The sequence below is a fragment of the Rissa tridactyla genome, chromosome 8 (genome assembly GCF_028500815.1).
Source record: "Rissa tridactyla isolate bRisTri1 chromosome 8, bRisTri1.patW.cur.20221130, whole genome shotgun sequence".
Lineage (NCBI taxonomy): Eukaryota > Metazoa > Chordata > Aves > Charadriiformes > Laridae > Rissa > Rissa tridactyla.
The window spans coordinates 21,426,177-21,447,184 of NC_071473.1; the positions used below are offsets into that span (position 1 = coordinate 21,426,177).

At 42.4% G+C, this 21,008-nt stretch overlaps 1 protein-coding gene across 8 annotated transcripts in view; it reads left to right on the forward strand.

Annotated features, from left to right (window-relative positions):
- RASAL2 (RAS protein activator like 2) overlaps positions 1-21,008 on the forward strand; it is a 189,562-nt gene that overhangs the window by 46,165 nt on the left and 122,389 nt on the right. For 2 of the 8 annotated variants that reach the window (XM_054210811.1, XM_054210812.1), the window contains exon 1: positions 12,658-13,561. The exons of 5 other annotated variants lie outside the window; for them this stretch is intronic. In XM_054210811.1, the coding sequence (XP_054066786.1) occupies positions 12,967-13,561 (595 nt within the window). In that variant the 5' untranslated portion in view covers positions 12,658-12,966. Of the gene's footprint in view, positions 1-12,655; positions 13,562-21,008 lie in introns of those variants that run through there. One more of the 8 variants, XM_054210810.1, reaches the window with a different exon arrangement.

The following is a 21,008-nucleotide window of genomic DNA, read 5'->3' on the forward strand; positions in this document are numbered from 1 at the left end:
AAACTTTGGTGACCCAGAAAGGAAAGACAAGGAAACTCAAAATAGAGCTTGGTAAAATAACCTTTTATATCTAAGGAGTGTATAAGGGTTATTTTAAATATCAACAATTAAACCTGTCTCCAGGATAAAAGCGATGGTGTATTTACTGTAGGACTGTAAATATCTTAGCATTATCAGCTCTTTTCAAGCACTTTGGTATCAAGAATTTCTTGTTGATCTGGGAGAACCAGAGTCAAAAAGTTGGATGGCAGGATACTCAGCTTCCTATGGTGGTGTCGCTGCGTCTGATAGATGAATATATCACGCTCTGGAATGATACAAGCTCAGACCTGAGATTTCTTGCTAGTTTAAGAATTAACTATTTCGACAAAGAGGTTTTGAATATTTATCTCGGCGGCCCTAGAAAGTAACCTGTCTTGCAGACTTTCTATTCTGGCTCCCATGTTCATCATTGTGAGAAGTTCAGAAGTAGCTTTGACAGGTCAGTTTAAAACACAGGTCAGTTTAAACATGCATAAAAAAAAAATAAAATCCCCAAAACCAAACCACAACTTATTAAACTCTTAAGGTGATTTGTTAAGGATTATCTTGAGGATTGTCTTTTTATATTTAATTGCAGCAAATTATATTCCTTGAGGGGTTTATATTTTAAGAAGATAAGCTCTTATTTATCCCTGGGTTTTTTTTCCTCTGTTCCAGTTTATTCCTGAGTAATACTCAGTTTTCTTCTGTCAGTTTTTAGACAGTCAACAGGATAAAAGGACTTGATAGCTTGACAGCATTTCAGAGAGGAGAAATGTGGTTCTGTTTTGGTTTCAGTTGTCCTCATGTCCCTACATGTATATTTATACAGGGAGGTGATTTTTGGTCTCTGTTGCTGGAACTCATGCCAACTGTATGATGGCAAAACCACGCAACGTCTCCCCGAGTCTCAAAATTGCATGTTAGTCCTGTGCCACCAGCACCTTTTAGTGTGAAGCTATTTGTGCCTCGCTCTGCCATTGGGATACAGGAGGGCAGGAGCTTTGCACAGCTGCTCCAAGGCAGGAGCCCAAGGTATGGCTTGGAAATTAGACTTTTTAGTGTGTTCTGTCACCTTTCCTACTTTTCCATGTCTGGTGTGAGCAGCAGCAGAGGTAGATGGGTCCTTGTCCCCCTGGACCCCCAGAAAAGGGGGTTGCAGGTGGGGAGAAAGTTGAGCTTTGGGTGGTTTGTTGTGGTTTTTTTTTCCTTTCTTCCCTTTTAACCATCTCTACCCCCAAATTCTGCCAGCTGGTGATGGTAAGAGGAGAGCCTTGTTGGCTTTTCATAGAATCGCAGGATGGTTCAGGTTAGAAGGGACCTTAAAGATCATCCAGTTCCAACCCCCTGCCCTGGGCAGGGACACCTCCCACCAGACCAGGCTGCTCAAAGCCCCATCCAGCCTGGCCTTGAACACCTCCAGGGATGGGGCAGCCACAGCTTCTCTAGGCAACCTGTTCCAGTGCCTCACCACCCTCACAGGAAAGAATTTCTTCCTGATATCCAATCTAAGTCTCCCCTCTCTCAGTTTGAAACCATTGCCCCTTGTCCTGTTGCTCCGGTCCCTGATAAAGAGTCCCTCCCCATCTCTCCTGTAGGCTCCCTTTAGGTACTGGAAGGGGCTGAGGACGCCTTTTGCAGGAGGCCTGGCTGGTTAGTCTTTGGTTTAGAGATGAGACATGGAGGAAAAGCTTTACTGACTCTAAGACCTGGTCTGGGTTTTCATAGTTAAAAAAATGGATGCGTTAGTACGGGATAAGAAGTTGTGTGTTACCCAAACAAACAGTATGACCCCAAGCTTGTGCAGAGTTGACCCACGGGGCTTTTTCTCTGTTTGTAGCGTCCCCGTGAGATCTGACATCGGCTTTGTCCTGCTCTGTCCTCGCTTGCTGTGAAGTGAGGAGGGAACAGGAAGCGAAGACCTTGTATTCGCCTAATGTGGTGGTGTTGGGAATGCCGAATTGGGAGGATTTCCTGGCCTTTCTTGTTTTTTTGGAAAGAAGAAAACAAAACTTGAAGACAAAGAAAAATAATAAAAAAGTCCTTGTACTGTCTGTCTCTTCCCTTGCCACTCCCCACCACTTCTGCCTCGTGCATCGCCGGCCTGGCGTGGAATGTTTCCAGGCTCCTTTTTGAAGATATTTATAAATAAGTTGAGCTCCATATGTTTGGGGTTTTTTTTCCAAATGATTTCTTGACTGCAAGCCATTGTATTTCTGTGAAATTGATCTGTGCGTGGCAACTTGCATCTAGAGAGGGAAGTCACAAATGGGTTTGGCCTTGCTGTGTAAGCATGGAGAAAGGAAATAAAAAATAGTTTGACAATAACCCTAGCAATGACAGCTGGGGAGAGAAACTTGTTAAAAAAATTCAAGTTAGTTTTAACTTGTTTTGAAACAATAAGAATAAATGCGCTACGTAACTGGTACGAACTAAAATAGAGTGGGGGATAGCAGGCATGGATTTCTCTCCTCTAGCCTCAGCCTGCCCAGCAAAATCGAGCTTTACTTTTATAAGTATCAACAGATCAAGAAGGGCAAAGGCGCTTTAAGTCGTATTTTTAGCAAGAAGGAAAAGCATTTCAGCGGTGTTCCTTCGCATATGTTATGGTTATAAATTCCATTACCTTAGTATGCTTCAAGACAAATCATGATTTCAGGTTCAGTGTCTGCAGGATGTAGATTTTGCTTCCCAACACAAAAGGGATGAATTCTACTTGTGCCTCCATGGTTTGGCGAAGGAGGGAATGTATAGTTGGATGTACGGCGTAGTCAGGAATATCTGTGGTGGAAAAACATCAGCCACAGCAGGGCCGGGGGGGGAGGGGGGCAAATGCCCTGCCATGTCCCATGTAAGAAGATTAGGTTAATACTGCAGCATGGACTTAGCAAAAAGTAGAAAGGATAATGCTGCATTAATTCACACAGGTCTAGTTTCCGTAGCACGATGACAAAACAAAACTAGTAATAGTCTAAAAATATAACCCTGAATAAAAGAACTTTCTCCTCCTCCTTTTTAATCTGTTCCCCCTCCTCCCCTTATTTCCTTCTTCGGCACCCGAAGTTGGAAACCTAGAGTGGGTTTTGAATGGGATTTTTAATTCCTCCCCTGCATGCCTTCGTTTAAAAAATAAAAATAAAAATCCCTATTTCTGTGGCTGTGACTCAGTCCTGCGGTGCCTATCTGCCTTGTGTCAGGCCTGGGGCTGTCTGGGGGAAGCACAGTACGCACATACCCAAACTGTGAGGCAAGCTTTGAAATTGCACCAAGTGCTCTCGTAGCATCAAATGTGCCGGATCACGCTGCGTTTCCAGTAACAGCCAGAGCTCTCTTGGCTCCGAGTGGGAAAGTGGTCATGCAGCCTGACAAGGGGAGAGAGGCCAAATTGCACATTCATTTGGATAATGAGGTAAACAGTAAATATGAAAAGTCTGTCTCCTACTCAAACTCCATTGTTTTTTCCTAAAAGTCTATATTTAGATTTGGCAGCCAGATTTGTCACAATAATTGGTGCATTGTTTAAACAAGGTCACTGATGTGTGTGCATGTTTATCTCCGCTTAACTGGATTGCTTATTTGAAGTAGAAATACCTCCAAAAATATTATGCAGACCTCTTAAAAACTTGTGTACTCGACTCCTGAGGCACATGGTCTTTATTAGAAAATAGATGCAATTGTTCACATTCAGTTTTGCAGCTTGAAGTCCTGAGAGATTTCCACATAAAACCGTGGAGATTTGATTACACCCTGATTTTACGTCTTGCTGGTATATGAGTGTTTCATACGTGTAAAAAACCCTTTTATAAGGCAGAGATTATAATAAGTTACTAAGTGAAGCCATACAAGTGCCATCCCATCTATTTGAATTGGAATACACATGTTCATTAATTTAGTCTAGGTTGTTTATGTATTTATAAAACCCAAGGTGGCTTTGTGTTTTATATTTAAAGCAAATACTTTGGGCTTGTTGGCAGGTTAGTTTGAAACTTCAAGATATAATTTCAAAGTCAGACTTCATTGTTCAGAGCGGTTCTGCACCGCTCGGTGAGGATGGAGCTAGGGTGGTCAAGGTAAAAATAGCAAATAACAGCTCATTTTCCCTTTTACAGCTGAATTGAGTAAACACGAATGCCTTGAGGAGGAATGTTTTAATCAAGTAACTTTTCCGACAATAGTTGCACATCGCGAGAGGGTGGGACAAAAGTATCTTTACTGAAACTGCTGCCTCCCGGTGACCTTGGTCGTAGCTGGATATTGGCATGTCATTTCACAGGGCTGGCAATAATTTGTGGACTATTCATGGCTTCTTTCTGAAAGCTAGTTTCTTTGTAGGTGTGAGGGCTGTGATAGTAGCACGCTAAAGAGGCTTGTACAAAGCTGTCTGAAGGTTTAAATAAAAAGCACTTAAGAAATGTCAACTGGAGAGGATTTTGCTCTAAGCAAGAGCGTGCGGTTTGGAGGTTTTTATTTTGGATTTTTTTTCCTGGTCCTGTTAAGTCTTTTGGTTAAAATTTCCATTTTTGCAATGGAAGTGCCGCTTGTGCAGATCTACAAATGGCACTTTGCATGCTCAACTTGGAAAAGACTGACCTCAGAAATAGGCAGTTCTGTCATCTGGTAAGTCAGTGTTCACACCTAATGAAACAAAAACAAAGTTATTTTGGAACTTGAAAGAGAAGTAGTCTCTGGTACAGGAATAACAAATAAAAAGACGCAAAAGAAATGAAGCGCTTGTGTTGTGGGCACGGCTCACTGTGTGTTCAAGGCCTGGGCATCAGCCTCCCTGTCCAGCTGACACAGACAGCAGTGCTCAGAAGGACAGCTTTAGTGGCTGGGGACTCTGCCTGGGATACAATGACTCAGGCTTTGTGCAAATCCTTTTTCACAATGTCTAGGTTTGTGTTTTTTTTTTTTATCCTGTAGTGAGAAGGTGTGTGCACGTCACAGGTTTGTTCCCTAAATAGTCTCTGAAAGAGCCATTATCTTCCTTCCCTCTCTTCCTCCCTCCATCCTCTCTCTTCAAAGGTTGAAATTATTCTATATCTTTCTCTTCTTGGGAGAGCCTCTTTTGTACATGTTACCATCAGACACGTTTTAATATTACTTTTTAAGGGGTTTCATTTAAATTCTCAGTTCAGGCTTGGTGTTAGGACATACAGGTTCATCTCTCAGAGATCACATGGCATTATCGCAAGCAGTGTCCTACACTGGACATCTTTAATCATTCTTTAAATTGCAAATCCAGAGATAGTCTCAGTCAAAGAAGGTGTGCTCCTTTCTTTCCCCCAATCTTGTGCTGTTTTAGTGCCTGCAGGTCACCTTGCTTCATCTGTTGGCTCTACTCACTGTTGCCAGTTGTGAAATCTCCTCCAGCCCTGCCGCCGGGCTCGCAGCTCTCTCAGGCTGGCAGACAATACGTTTTCATTTCAGCGCTTCATCACTGTCCCCCTCTTCTGGCTTTTGTACTGATTCAAGACTGTTCCCGACAGGCAACCTGTGGAGAAAGAACTCTTCTGGTTAGAAGGTCATTTAAATTTCATAACTTCTCTTTTTTTCTCCCTCTCATCCCTTTTTCCTTCTCTTTTGGTTGTTTCTTTTATTACTTTCTCCATGTGGTTACAGTTACATAAAAATAAAGGCTGGAAAATTTGCATATAGGCACCTGGTACTTGGGTATAATTACCAAGACCATTTTTGAGACATTTATCTATTAACATGCCTACATACTATGGCTATTTTTCCTCTCTTGGTGATGTTTAAGCTGATGTTGGTTTGATGCATGCAAGGATCACATCTAGCAATAAAACTGTGTTCTGCTGGTAAACCTTTAAGGTTGCAGGAATAATGCTTCCCCCCTCACGAACAAATAAAAAATTCAAAACACTTCAATTGGAAAACGAGTGGGGTGAGGGAAAGGTAATCTTGCCTGGTGAAAAACATCATTATTGAAAACCTAAATCAGTAGCTTGCGTATGGTATTTCAGATGGTACCAAGCCCAACCTGTAATCAGGAAGAAATGGATGTCAGAGTGCTGATGAGCACTTCTTTATTACTACAGTTGAAGGATGGTCCTGCAGAAGTTGCCAGTGAGGTACGTCAGTGCACTTGTCTTTCTGCAGGGGCTAAAGTTGGTGGTCTGCGGCTCCTCAGGGTTTCCTCTGAGCGTGAGCCCCCTGCGTGTGTCAGTGGCTTCACATCTTGGTGCGGTGGTGAGCCCACAGAGGAGCCAGACCTGCAGGAGCCGCAGTGTCTCAGGTCGGGGCTGAGGGCTTGCCTGCCTTACAGAAACCTGTAAATCTCTACAAGTTTCCGAGGGAAGTGCTGCCACTCACCACAAATGGGTCTTTTTACTATTATGACTTTCCATGCTACCAAGTGTTTACCTTCAGGTTATACATTTGTTTATTTGCACCAGTGCATATTGCTAGAATACTTGGCTAGCTTGGGCTGGTGTTGCTCGCAGCTGCGTGTGTGGGCTCACTAAGCCGCTGCGCGCGCTTGGCTAGCTTCTAATGTACGTTTTTAAGGCCCTTGAAACTTGGCATGAGCTGTGTTTTGTTGACAGCAACAACAACAAAAGATTGCTAGTGAAATTAAAATCTGGCATTGCTGTTCTACAGGTTTATTTGCGATGTATTGAAATGGGATTTTCTTGCTAACTTTTCCTGGCATCCATCCAAAACCCAGCATCTCATAAATTTCTATTATCTCTCTCTGCTCTGCTCAGTTGACAGCGCTGTAGCAGCTTCTCATGCAGATCACGGGAACAGCACGGAGAAATGTAGCCAGGAGACTTTCAGGTGAGGAGTTTGTATCAGCAGAGAAAGTGTAGAAGAATTCAAGGACAGAAGACTTAAACAGTTGTTTGGTACCTGCCTTCAGGTATTAGGCCACTGCAAATGCAGACCTGAGTCAGTCTGCCTCACAGAATCACAGAATGGGTAGGGGTTGGAAGGGACCTCTGGAGCTCATCTCATCCAACCCCCTGCCAGAGCAGGGTCACAGGTGGCACAGGAACGCGTCCAGGTGGGTTTGGAATGTCTCCAGAGACGGAGACTCCACCACCTCTCTGAGCAGCCTGTGCCAGGGCTCTGCCACCCTCAGAAGAAAGGACTGCCTATGTTCAAGTTTGTGCCTGTTACCTCTTGTCCTGTCACTGGGCATAACTGCAGCTTTGGCTATAGTGAAAGGTAAAGGGCTTGGAAATGCAGGGCAATGACTGTACAACGCAGCATGACTTGGCACAAAAACCTCAGAAAATGAGGTGCGCTCAGGTATTTAAATGTGTTGGTATGGCCATTTAGCTTGTTCATAGAGACTTTTCATTCTCAGCATAGTGATAGTGAAAGCGGCACGCTTTGTTGATTTATCTGGGGCAGGTGAGCCTTCTGTGTGGTCAGTGATATGCGTTGCTAGCCCAAAACTTGTCAGATAAACAGGCGGCAGCTTTGCTCTCAGCACCTCTGTTCTGGGCTCGGTAAGTTATCTGTGTTCCAACCATGCCGATTCCAAACTCCAGCAAGCCTTGCTGTTCCAGTCACTCTAATCCCAAACACAACAATTTGTAAGGTGCTATTTCGTTTGTCCTCTGCATGCACTAAATATTAAGCGGTCAAGTAAGTCAGGTGCATTGGTCTGTGCTGAGTTGAGGAGAAGTGATACCCACCTGCAGGAAATGTTGCAGGGGGAAACAGATGCATCTTGGTGATAGGAGATGGGAAGGGGATGTTAGGTCATTAATTACTTAGCCTTGCATAAACAAAACTTAATATTTTGAAAAGTCTCTAATATAAAGGGAAGGAAAAATCTTTTCATCTTCTATGCTATTTAGCTACATGTCATGTTGGGTCAATTGGAAGATGTTTGTGATGGTTTCTGCTTTATATATTGGTTACTGCTCAATGAACTGTTCCACCGCAGTGGGCGTTGGACTGGTTTTAAAGGGTGAAGGAGCAAAGGGGAGATAGCCTGCAAAATCGAGGATCCCTGCCTGACTGCATCCCTTCTGGTTTCTTTGGGGAGGATGCAGGGTGCAATTTGCTTTACTTTTCTATGTGTTAAAGAACTCATTTGATGTCTGGTAGCTGGGGACTTAGTCTGGGATCTTCTCAGAAGCAGTGTTTTCTTAACCTTCTCTATGATTTAGAAGAGAGGACTTGCTTGAAAACTCAAAGTGTGGTGAATAAACGTTCAGGGTTTGTCATGGGTTTTGATAGTTGTGTGGGTTTTCAGTTTTGGGCTTTTTTAACTCTCTTCTCTTTCCTCCCTCCTCCTCCCATGTCTTGCCAAATGTTTTAAAAAATGAGAAGCTGGTAAGTTTGTGCTTGGTCCAAAATGAATTTAAAATGGAGTAGTTCAGTCATGGGAGGCTTCAATTCATCTTTTTCTCAATATAAGCTACGCTGAAGATGAACTAAAATTTTACACATTGTGCCTTTACTCAAGCACTAGACAGCTTTCAGGGACCGAGTGAGCATTAAACATTAATTTTTATCATCAGATCATCAGAGACAGGTTCTCCCTCCAGCTGCTTGGCAATGATGCATTTGTTTTTTTGTGGCGTTGCCTTTTTTTTTTTTAAATTTTAATTGGCCGGTAGTATTTATTAAATGACAGATACTCTGGGGAATTTCTGTAGCTTTGTGCATCAGAACTGGGTAGGTTTTTTTGGGAAGCCAAATGGTGGAGATTGGGCTGCCCACGCAGGAGTCCGTTGCCAAAGAATTATCTTCGTATGCTTGGTGAAAATGTAATGCTGCTTGTGTACGTTTTCTGTGAAATGTTGTTATAAAGTTAAGAAAGATTGTTTTCCTAATATAATTCTAAAGCTGAAATGCAGTTATATTCCAACATAGCAAATCTGCATTTTGTGCATAAATTACTTAAATATCTAGAGTGGTGAAATATATGCTGTTAAACATGTCAAATCAGATGATTAAATGACTGGATTGTTGGGAAGAAAATAGTAATTTTCTGAAAAAGCCAAATGAATGATTTGGCACAATGAACTGCAAACATTACTAAAAAAACCTACTTCTGAGGAAAATTTGCTAGCTGAGGATCACTTTTTTTTATGCAGTAGATATTAAAAACAGGAGGTATAAATGAAAACATTCCAGATTTTCTCAAGTTAATTGACAAGCTCTTTTCTTCCACTGAAATTATTTTACCTGCTGACAGCTGAGTGGGTGGCTCTGTATGGTTAGGGATCTCGCATAACCAGTACATTAGCAGTCACTGCTGTTGAGTTGATTTCTCTACAATAACGTAAACACTTCCCAAGATGAACGGGCATTGAACTGCTCGTTCAGAACGAGCTCTGAAAGGACATGGGTTTTCACATGAGTAACTGGACTGCGGATCAAGGAGAAAGTTCTTCTACGTGAATTACTTTCTTGCATGTTATATATACACGAGAAATGCTGGAGCCGAGGGAGACTGATTTTAACTCAATGGCATTGGATTAGTATAGATGAAGGCTTTCTTTGGGCATCATCCTTGCTGTTGATGATGTGTATAAGGAAGAGAGAGTCCAGTTTGACTCAAAGCCCAGGCTAAAATTTTTGAGCTAGCAATTTAAAAGAATCATCTTATTTGTAGACTAAGCAAACTTGTGTATCAGTGATTTTTATGTCAATAAACATGCATGCTTTGTATACCATTTTTAGAAGCGCTTTGAGAAAGATCTCTTTAGCCTCTGTAGGCCTCCTCTGTAGCCACTGAAATCTCAACTAAGTGAAGGCAGCTGGACAACTGTTTTCTTTGATCACCAAGTGCATTCGTCTGAGCAGTGGTAACGTGAAATCAAAAGTCAAAAGTAAAGACCCTTCTGAACAGTATTCAAACTTAAACTACGCTGTGACTTTGATGTTCCTGGGCTTCATGTTGAGCGCTTATTGAAGCCTGACTTTTTCTGGGTTGTTAATTCTGTACAGAACTGTGGTCCAACCCCTGGCCACACCAATAAAAATATTTTTAAGTAGAAGTTAACCCATAACTGGTTTTGCATGGTGCTTCATGCTGTAACTTGATACGAGGTTAATCTTTCTCTGCGTTCCGGTGCTGAAATGGGTGGTCTGTGGAAGTTAGTGATTGATGTAACACAAGCTGTACTGGGAAGGAGATGAAATGATCTTTCCATACAGTCAGGTGTATACAGGATAGTGGTGAAAAACAGAACTAGCATGAGAAGCAGTACTGATGATCATATCTGTCCTCATGCAAAGACCAGTGTCTTGCCTAAAGATTCATTCTGTCCGAAGTGCTGCTGTGCTAAATCCCTGCTTCAGAGCAACGTTGATGCAGCTGGTGTCATATTATCTGAGTTGAGTCATTGCTGTTGGTCATACAGAGTCCTCTGATACAGCAGATAAGTACTTTCAAAATGCTGTTTCAAAACATGGTTTGTACGAGTGCTCAGCTTGGCTGTTATGTTTCAACAGAAGTTAGAAAGCGTGCTAGAAATCTACAGCAAGGGAATCCCAGGAGGATGTCAACTACTGCACTAGCTGTCTCCAGCTTCTGTCCTCTCCTGCCCTTCTATGCTCCCAAACCAAAAGGAGATGTAGATGTGTGAGCGGAAACTTGTACAAGCAAGGCTTGCAGAGCTGACCAGAAACCTACCTCACCTTCTCAGTTTTCTCTGCTGATTATGGCTTGTGCCATTAGAGTGAACCACATCGTCGTCTGTCGTATTTATTTATACTTATTTCTGAAGTTCCATAAAACCTACTTTACCAGACTGACTAATTGAAAGCATTTGCTCAAAGCACTACTGCCACATTAGTAGTAAAAGGCTCAAGAGGGAAAACAGTGGCCTGTTGCTGGAAGGGGTGGATGATCTAGTAACAGCAGATCCAGTTAAAGCTGAGGTCCTCAATGCTGCGTTTGCCTCAGCCTTCAGAAACAAGGACTCTCAGGCCTCTGTGTTTGGTGCAAGGGATCAAGAAGGAAAAAAACTACCAACAGTGGATAAAGGTCAAGTCAGGAATTACTCGAGAATTGCTTGAGAAGAATTCAACCCATGCAAGTCCATGGGACCAGATAGGCTGCTCCAAAGGATGATCAGCAACCCATGCAGTCAAGAAACAGAAGACAAGAGCCAGCAAACTTCTTCCTGGTGAATTCTGTAATTTGCACACTAGGAGTACTTGCATCTCTACCAGCATTCACTGCTCCTCATGTCTCTTCTTGAGGAGATCATTGCTCTGCATGGAAGTTGTAGCAGAGTTCTTGTTTAGATGCATTTTGTCATTTTAGACTCGTGCTCTGAGCAGCATGACTTCCTACAAAGCACAAGAGTCAGCATCATTATTTTTGATGCAGAATTTGCATTGCAGTGTCTGAGCTGTTCTTGCGTCTGAGGTTATTTGTTGTAACTTCTTGAACGTGGCAACTTTGGATAGTCACTTCTGTTGCTTCTAATTGAAGAATGTACCTTGCTGTTGAATAAGGGAATTATTTCTCTGCATGATGGGGACCTTTGGGGAACTCCAGCCCTGTTCTAGGGAGCAGTGATACCCGTTTCCATATATATACATAAGTAAGGAAGTTTTTGCATCTGCAACTGCCAGGAATGTACTTTGGCTGACGAATACAGCCTAGCTTAAAGGCGAGATCCCATAGTGGGTCAGTGAAGCTTTATTGGTCTGCCAGACCAGATTATCATTTTATTTAACCAGAGAAGTAGTTTTCATTGTCACTTGATTGCCAAGGGTCTGTCAGCATTTCCATTATAAACCCCCTATTTTCAGGGATTTGTGTAGACTTGAGATTTAAGTGTTCTCGTCTAAAACTTGGCAAGCATGATCTGAGTTCACCAGTGGATATTTTCTTTATGAGATTTTTAAAATAGTCAGCTGTTTCTTAAATTGTAGAGAAGGCAAGGGTTTTTTTTTCCTCTTGGTTAAACAGATAGTCCTATTTTTTCCATCTCGCTTATTCCAACTAGATTTATAAAAATAAAAGCCTATTCTGTTGGGTTTTGGGGTTTTTTTGTTTTGTTTTGTTTTTTTTAAAAAAAAGGGGGGTGGGAGAGAAAAAGGAAAATCTGCGTGCTGTCCTGTTCTGTTTGCCAGAGGATCATGCCTCAAAACCTCTCCTTTGCTTTGGTCTGTGTTTGGTGAAGTCCCACCCACCCTCTGTCCCTTTTCTCCTCCCCTTTACTTATTTCCCTTTGGTGTATTTACACTCTCACTTCATTATGTTGCGGTGTTTCTTCTCCTGACTCCATTCCTCCCCTTTGCCTTCCTCTCTGGGGTATCCAGCGCTCGATTCTGATGAATCTGCCTATTTTACCTCTCTCTAAAAGGCAACTCTGAGTTATTCCTAAGTGATACGACGTACCTCTGGTAAATATAAACTCTAGGAATCATCTTTGTTTTGTATATAACTTTATGCTTAACTTTATATATATATATAGTTATATACTTTACTACTTAACTGAAGAGCATAATGTGCATGACTCTAAGTTAAATATTGCAACCTTTTAGCACTTTTCTGAGACTTTGCTGTGACTCTAGAGTGAAGTACTTTCGCATTCTATTTTTTTTTTAACCAAATCTTTAACGTAGACTGAAAAAAGTGAAGCGTGATTGGTGCAGAACACCACTGTGGGTTTTCATGGCTGGGCTCTTTTAGTCATTTCCTGAAAGCTTGGTGCAGAAATATGACAGTGCAGGAAGCGGCCGCAAGCATAGCAAGGCTTCATGTGCCATGAGAAGTCATCTTGCTATAGGTGAGGGCACGTCCTTCTTGCTGAGATGTAGAAATACCTGGTTCTGGGATTGATGCTCAAGATCTTCATAAAGACCCTCTGCTGTCTTGCAGTTCACAGCAGTGAACAAAGTGACTGTGCCTTTAAAATGGTGAGTGAGGATCTACAGTTATATGACTGTTAGGCAACAAGAAGTGTAAGTTAAGAGCTGAAGTTCAAGGGGTGGAAAATGAGTGCTTTCAAAAAGCACTACAGTCTCGCTCCCAGGACCTTCAGAAGATCGCTGTCGGAACAAGATGCTGGCAGTGCTGCCTTGAAGGACTATCATTGGTACGACCAAATGAAGAGCAAGAAGATGAATAAACAAATGAGTTCTGACCCAGAGAAACCTGTCGGAGCGTACAGGTGGCAGACACATCCTCGCCTTCCCTGGAGGATAGGCAAAAGAGAGGGCTCGTGCAGCCTGAAAGGGGAATGCAGTGATCCAAGTCTTGCCAAAAGTTCTGCAAGCATGGCTGCTACCAGTGCTGACGATCTCCACGAAGACCCAATGGAGACACTTTTCCAGGCAAGGACTAGACCGTTTCGGGTTCCTTTCAACCGATCTCTGTCTGAACCTGTGCCACACATTGGAAACAGGAATGCAAAGCCTTTTCTGCAAGCCGTGCATTCAGTGGACTCTGAACAGCAAGGCTATTTCATCCGTGGCATTTTCTCCTCTCTCTCAAGTGGTTTTTCAAAGATAATGAATCGGAAAGGAGAGCCTGGCAGCGAGTCAGTAAATGACGGGAAGACAGATGATAATCAAATTGATTCGAGTACAGGTAAAGAACTCACTTTTGTTTTGTTCTACTTCTGTTTGTGTAGCAGGTGAGTATAGTGAGACACTCTTTGCGACATAAAGTAGTTGTTTAAATTCTGTTTTACCTTAGTTTTATTAACCTGACGTTGGTGACTCTCTGATATTCTATCTTAATTTTAAAAAAGCAACTGAAAAAGGGCCTTTCCTGATAAGGAAGTGGCGTGAGATGTTTTGGTGTGTGCTTAATAACTTGGAGGTCCCTTTAAAAAAAGCATCATCTGGTGGAAGCAGTAGCACGCGTGTGGTGTGTGCCGTCCTGCAAGCACCGTAGCCTCTGCAGCATTTTAGTGCCCTGATTGAGATATCAAGCCTGCTACTGTAAATGAAGTACTAGGGAGAGAGAGAAATAAAGCTGTCTTTTAAACAGTGTTCAAGACAGTGGAACGGATCTAGTTCCTCATACCAGATTCACCGTTTTGTAATCAACGAGCTAAATGGATGTCTGCTCGCTTCTAGATGCCCAGGACAGCAGTGTTGCAAAGGTTTAGGCAGCCGGGATTGAGGTCAGCAAGATGACAGTCCAAGATGTTATTTAAATCTGCCCTGCTCATAACACTGCTCATAAAGCAGGGGAAAAAAAAAAAAAAAAAAAGGCAATGGAAAGGGGAGAAATTTGCCTTCTGTTCTCACAGTCTGTCCTGTAACTTTCTAGTGGGCTACGCAGCCTCAACCAAGTAATTTACGAGGCTTTGAAAAAACCCCAAAGTTTAAATTTGTAATAAAAGCAAAAATAAACCTTCCTTCTCCATAAAACCTCGGCACCTTCCAGAGTCCTCCAGATTATCGTATTAAAAGCCTGATACCATCTGGATCCAGGTGAGACTGCTGGACAAGTCATCAGTATTCAAAAAAACTAAATTTAATAGTAGCAGTGAAAGAAGAATATCTACAGGAGTATTCCATCTTTCAAGTCTCAGTGCAATGTCCCTTATAGGCTTATGTTTGCTACAGGAAGCAGTCATATTGCTTTAAAAGAAAAACAAGTGGCCAAAATGAAGAAATAACTAAGAATGACTATATCTGTTCAAACCTAGAAACAGACATCACTGGTTTGTGTTTCTCCAAGACTTTTCTCGACTGGAATTTGGGTTGATGATGCTTGTTAAATTGCATGGAATACATGAAGAAAACCCAAGAATTAATAGAACTACTTTTTTTTCCCCTTTTTTTTTTTTTTCTTTTCCCCCACCGAAGGCTTCTCGTTAAGGGGTTGGTTGGTTGATTTGCTTGTTTCTCTCCTCTCTAGTCATTCATGTTAGAAAACAAAGATTTCTACTGCAGGTTCCCACTGTTGTTGAGACCTCCTCTCCTGGGAGACTGAAATACTATTGCAGCTGCCTGGGACAGTTTTTTCTGTTTGGTCTCTTCTGCCCACCAATACGTGTCAGCAAGCTATATTGGGAGGCTATTCTATGTGATTAAGCATTTTGGATTGAAATCTTGCAGTATGTGAAGGGCACAGCGTTCTGTAGTTCCACTTTTTCTTCTGTTTGGGTTTACTTTGATACCAAATGGTTCTCTCACAATGCGTAAGGCAACTAGGTTATTGGGATGCTTTGCTTTTAGCAGCCTGAAAAGTAAACAGAGGAAAAGGATTATTTGTGACAAGACACCACTTGGTAAATACTTCATGTCAGTTATGGGAGAATGACAGAGCCTTTTGGCTCTTTGGCATCGGACAAACCTCTGTCTGAGCCTGCCAAAACTGGTTTTGTAAAGAGAGTCACAGTTCAGGAACTGAGAGAAAAACAATGGGACTCGAAATTAAAAATCAAACTCTCTCGAGGGAGGAAGTCGTAGCTGGGAAGGTGTTTGAGGAAACAAGGTTGATGCAGTCACCCACAAAATTGCCTGAAACAGCCAGGTCCTGCTCCTGCCTGGGCTGCTGTCACAGGACCACAGAGCTTGTGGTGGGGGGGTCACCTCTGTGGCGTTTCTTTTCAGCCTTCTCAAAGGTTCAGCCTGTGATCTTCAGGTAGACAACAACTTAGGTTAAAGAGAACTAGTTCACCCTGTAAGACATGCTGCTATGTGGGATATACACCCATAGGACAACTCATTGCTTACTGCTGGTTTTATTTTACCTTAGAGAAGAGCTGCTTTTGCCAAAGTTAGCTGGAGCTGCTGGGTAGAGTCTCCTGCCCCACGCAGTACTGTGGGCTAAGACCTGATAAAACAGTGTCAAAACTTGTGAGCTCCTCGGGTTTAGGTCTCAGGTCTGAGGGAGGTAACTTGGAGACAAAAGGGGCGAGAGAAATAGATCTAGCCTGTCACGTTCAACTGCATCTAAATCTTGTTTTCTTTCCAAACATCACATGAGTTTATTTCATTGGCGGGGGGGAGGGTGGGGAGTGGGTGTGTGTCGCTGAATTGTCCACTGACAGTTTTGGTGCTTGGGCAGGCAGAAGGCATCTTCCTATGCCTACAGTCCAGTCCTGTCTAGTGTTCAAGGAAAAATCCAAGAGAATTAATTCTGTTTTCCTCTCCAAGCAAGGCAGAATTTCGGAATCCTCAGGCAACTGAAGTCTGTGGTAAAAGTGCTCAGGCACTTTACTAGCCAAGAAATGGTGTGAGACATAGGATTTCTCCAAAGTATGCAAACAGTTTGACTTGGAAAAGCTTGATTAAAACTCTCCCAGGATACATCTGTTTGGACAGAAATTCTTGTCACTATGACAAGAAGGACCCAAGAGGACCTTTTCTGTGTCATTAAATACACAGTGGGAGAGGTGTGCTTAGGAGTTCCACCAAGAGAACCTGGAGGCACGCTTTCTGTCTCCCTTCTGTCCAAGGAGCCAAGCCCTTCCACGAGCTCATTTCATTAAAAGTATTTCCACTTTCCCGTGAAATACTTGCAGATTATCAACTTTTTAAAAGATGATCTTCCTTCTGACGCTTGCCTGGCCTCTTGTGTTTTCCTTCATCTCTGCACCAGAACCAGAGAGGCTAGTTTGTCTGCATGGGTTTGTGTAGCCATTGGTGGAGTTTGCTACTGGTCTTTGTAAGCCTAGGGAAGAGCAGTTCCCTTCTTCAAGAAATGGTTACCTCCCAAAAGAGGATCAGTTGGTTTTTTGGCAGCTGGAAGAGGGAAGTGAGATTTAAAAAGAAAAGGGAAAAAAAAATAAATCTGCATGAATATTTTCCAGTTGGTCTCACAGCCTAGGGAAGCATGTTCAGACACTGCTTCATCGGTTCTTGGCTGTCAAAATCCTGAACTGGATGGACTCACTCATCCTCTGCGGTGATAAAAGGATGCTGAACCTCGGGAGAGCTGCCTGCCTTGGCTCTGCCCAGTGCTTCGGGGAGACGCAGAGGCTCGCCGATGCGTGTGGCATGCCTTCAGCAACATTATAGCCCGGGTTTTAGGAGGAAGAGGACGGACAGAGTGGACGGTCAGTGGGAAGAGCAGAGCTCTTTCCCAGTGTGCTGCATGGGGCTTCACAGGAGAAGCCTGGGCTGAGTTTGGGTGTCAATGAAGTGCTTTTGGTGCAAATGTGTTGACTTCTAACCACTTCTAAAGCCAGGCGTTTTGAACCAGTGTTTACATTAGCCCACGCAAAGCCTGAAGGTAAAAGGATTTATACTTGCTCTTAAGTTATTATTTATAGCTTAAGAAATCTAAGAACATTTTAATTTCTAGTAAATATATCAGCTTGAGGAAGGAGAAATGTCATTCTGATAAACTTGGTGATTGCGAGCATACCATGATTTCAGTAGAAACAAGGAAGGAGCTGTGCAGATAAAGCCCTGGATTCAAGGGTTGTAGGTGAGCTGCTGCACCTCTCTTCTTATTTCTGAGTGTTACCAGTGACCCTTTAACACTGTTGAGAATGGGTTTGTGAGAGAGTTCTCAGATAACACTTACTTCGCCCTTCCTTCTTATCTGGATCCCAGGGCAGTGCAAGTTACATTGTAGATTGATGACAAAATAATTCTTCAGTTGAATCAATTACCTATATCTTCCCTGGGTATCTCTGTTTTGGTTTGGGGGAGGGAGAGGGTAAACGCTGATTTCTTTTATTCGGCGTGCATTTAACTTTCACAGTCGCTCTCTTGTTACAATTTTTATAAAGACGCTTCTTCAGAATTATTTTCTTCTCTTTCTGCACTGGGATAAAGATATGTTTCTTCAGCCTTTTAATTTTGATTTCATGCTTTAATTCATTTCATAGTTTTTTATGCCTAGAGTGAGGGAATATTTTAAATCCTTGCTTTTCTGGAATTGATTTTGGTTTTTATAATTCACTGAAGTTATTCAAACTCTGTGCGCTTTTAAATATCTTTACAGTCTAGATTCATTAAATTCTAATTCTTATAGAAATCTTTTCATATAAACTTACTTAGAGATTTGTATTTTCACATTTAAAACTCAAAAGCTGAGGCAGTTGCACATTCAGTTTCTTTCAGCGATTCCCAAAATGCAAAACTGTTTCTTCCTGTCGGAGAAGGGATTTAGTATTTATTACTCATTGGAGCAGCTTTTTTATTTTCATGTTTTCAAAACCAATTTCTCATTTTAGAAGTCCTTCTACTGACTCATGTTCCTCCACCCGCAAACCTCTTTTGCTCTTAAGTAGTTTATTTTTGGTGGGGTTTTTATTGGGGAACTTTAGCACAATTGAGCTTATTCTGTAATTCGTGTGTTCATTTAAGTGCTGTGCACATATCAGTTTATATGCCTTCTACTGTTATCTCCTATGTTTCATTGGAAACAGTAGTCTTGATGTTAAAACTCGTCCACCTTTAATTGTCACATTCAAGGTAGCTGCAAGGTAGCTGCTTATACCTAATTCCTGCTTTGCATTAAAATGGCTGTAGTTTTTTGTAGAGTCATAACTATGAAAATAACAGGTTGCAGTCCTGTATCAGTCTCTCTTTAAACTGTAGTGTGACTTTGTGGTCATAAGTATTGTGTTACGTGGTATATTAAAAATTACAGGGGGATGGGGTTGCCCAGGGGAGTGTTTCTGGTATTTGGCAGCTTTGAGTATCGCTTGAACACCCTGCCACCACCGCCACCGCGCGTCCCAGAGTATTTCTGTTTGCTGGTGAGCCGTGCCTGGTTTGTGCCAAGCATTGTAACGTTTAGTGTGAGGAATAGGCTAACGCTATTCAGCTGAATATTTATGAACACAACACAAAATAATTAGCCATAATATCTGAAGCTAATAAAATTAACGCTTATCTGGTTTTAATTACACTTAACAAAGGGTGTCTCTAAGCAGGTAGTTGTTCTCATTTCAGCGCTGACTGTTTTTAATTTCTTTAATCCCCAGACCATTTTGTCTGAATCCAAAAATTATCATTCAGTGGGATGAATGAGGACATTTATATTTGTAAGAGCTGTTTTATGACTCATGAAATCACAGCAAGTCAATGGCAGAGTCTTGCATTCCAGGTTGCTTTTTCTTGTTTTTGTGGTCCATATCCGTGGGACTGTTCGGATGTTGTGCTTTATGCTGCCTGTGCAGAGGAGGCTGACAGCTGGTGCATTCAAGAATGTTATCTGTGATTACCTTGATCATGAGAAATTATTGTGTGGGAATTAGCTGAGGAGAGGGTAATTATGTCCTAGAGATGTCTTGTCTCTGGTATTTTCTTTGCAGGGAGAGAGGGGCTTGAAGAGATGCAGCTCTTTTAGAGGCAGCCAAGAGTGAAAGTGTGGAGACTAGGAGAAAGGGCTCCCAGTGAAGTAAAGATTTGGGGGTTTGATGGGAGAAGCTTTTCCTTTGATAACAGGCCAGAGCAGGTTGAAAGGAAGTGGCTGAGAGAGGAAAAACAGTCTGTGCTTTCCAGAGGAGGAGCTATGTCTGGAGCAGCTGGATTTGGAGTCTTTGGCAGAGCTTCGTGTTTCAGCTTTTGAATCTCCGGAAAGAGAAAGTTCAGCTGTGAGACCCAACGGGGCAGGATCCTTGGGAGGGCAGCGGGAGATGTTCATGGTCTTGGTGTCTGCGGCACGTCGGCACCTACCCCGCAGCCCAGGAGGGCCACTGGTCCTTGTCCCTTCCCTTGAGGGGCAAGCGAGCCCAGGCTTAGGAAATATGAAAGAAACTGCGTTAGGCTTTTCTCGAAATTCTGTATTCTTCTTAAAGATAGGCTTTAAATGCAGCAGTCGCAGCGTGCAGAAAGGGGAACTGTACCCAGTGGTTCAGCTGTCCTGGAAGGCTCAGTCCCTGCTAAGCTTGTTCGACACTGGACGTGGGAATCTTAACTCTTGTAGATGTGTACATTTAGAGCCTGTAGCAAGAGGGTAAGTTCTGCCGTGGTAAAGTTTTCTTCAGGCAAAGCTCCCTGGTTTGCATTTCCACAAATGCTGCCTGTAATGGGACTTGGCGCGAGATGAAAATTGCCTGCATGCTTACACAACGAGTGCTTCCTGGGCACATTGACCGTTTTTTCCTTAAAATAACAAACCCAAAGGAAAGTATTTGGGTTTTAGGTCTTTGGTTTGTTTTTGTTTTTTTTTTTTCCCCCAAATAATGAATGGCATAGATTTGTAATGCTAACAGTATGTGATTTAGGACTCAAAGCAATGACATTTTAGAAGTAAACAAACATGTACAAGATTATCCCAGTGTCCTTATTTATACTGTTGCTCTACTGTAGAGTTACTCGATCGCTTCCCTTAACTAATTAATCGTATTATCGTTTAGCCTTATGCTTTCTGTGGTGATACTTTCTCTGTGGTAGTTACTCAAGAGACTCTTTAGACTCTTCTGAAATAAATACTTCATAATCCTGTAAAACATCACTTGTTTAAAGGAAGCTGTTTATGTAAACAACAGACTAATGCATGAACCTCTTGACATGTTAGCATTGAAACCAACTGTCCCCTGCGTGGTTTTGTTCTTACTGTGAGGAAGCTGAAGCTAGACATCTGGTCTTCTGTGGGCGGGAGAGCTTTTTACAAGTTACGGGACCACTTGTTCAAGTCAAGTTAAAAAAGATTTTGTACAGAGAAGGTGGAAAAAAAATTACTGAAATAGCTAGTTTCTCAAAGAAGCCTGTATTTTAGAGAGCGGGCAGTCTCTGTCTTTTTTCCTCATGGGGAATATGCTGGTCATTTTAATGTGCGCATTTGGTATAGGAGCATCCTTCTCAAAACCCACTTGTCTGAAAACCGATGCAGAGAGGAGCCAGATTATTGGGTGGCACGTGAAAACAGGTAGTGAACAACTACGCTTTTCCAGCTCAGGTGCGTGTATCTCTGTCAGCTATCACCATACGTCGCTATTGATGCTGTCTCTAGGTTTGACACCTAGGGGGTCAGAGTTATGCGTTGGTTTAATAGTTTCTTGTCTTTGTATGAGGTTTGAATTCTAGTTCTGGAGATTTGTTTATTTTGCAAAGCTCTGATTCTCCTTGTCCTCTGTCTCCCCTTGTCACAGACGAATTTGGCAAGCGGTTTT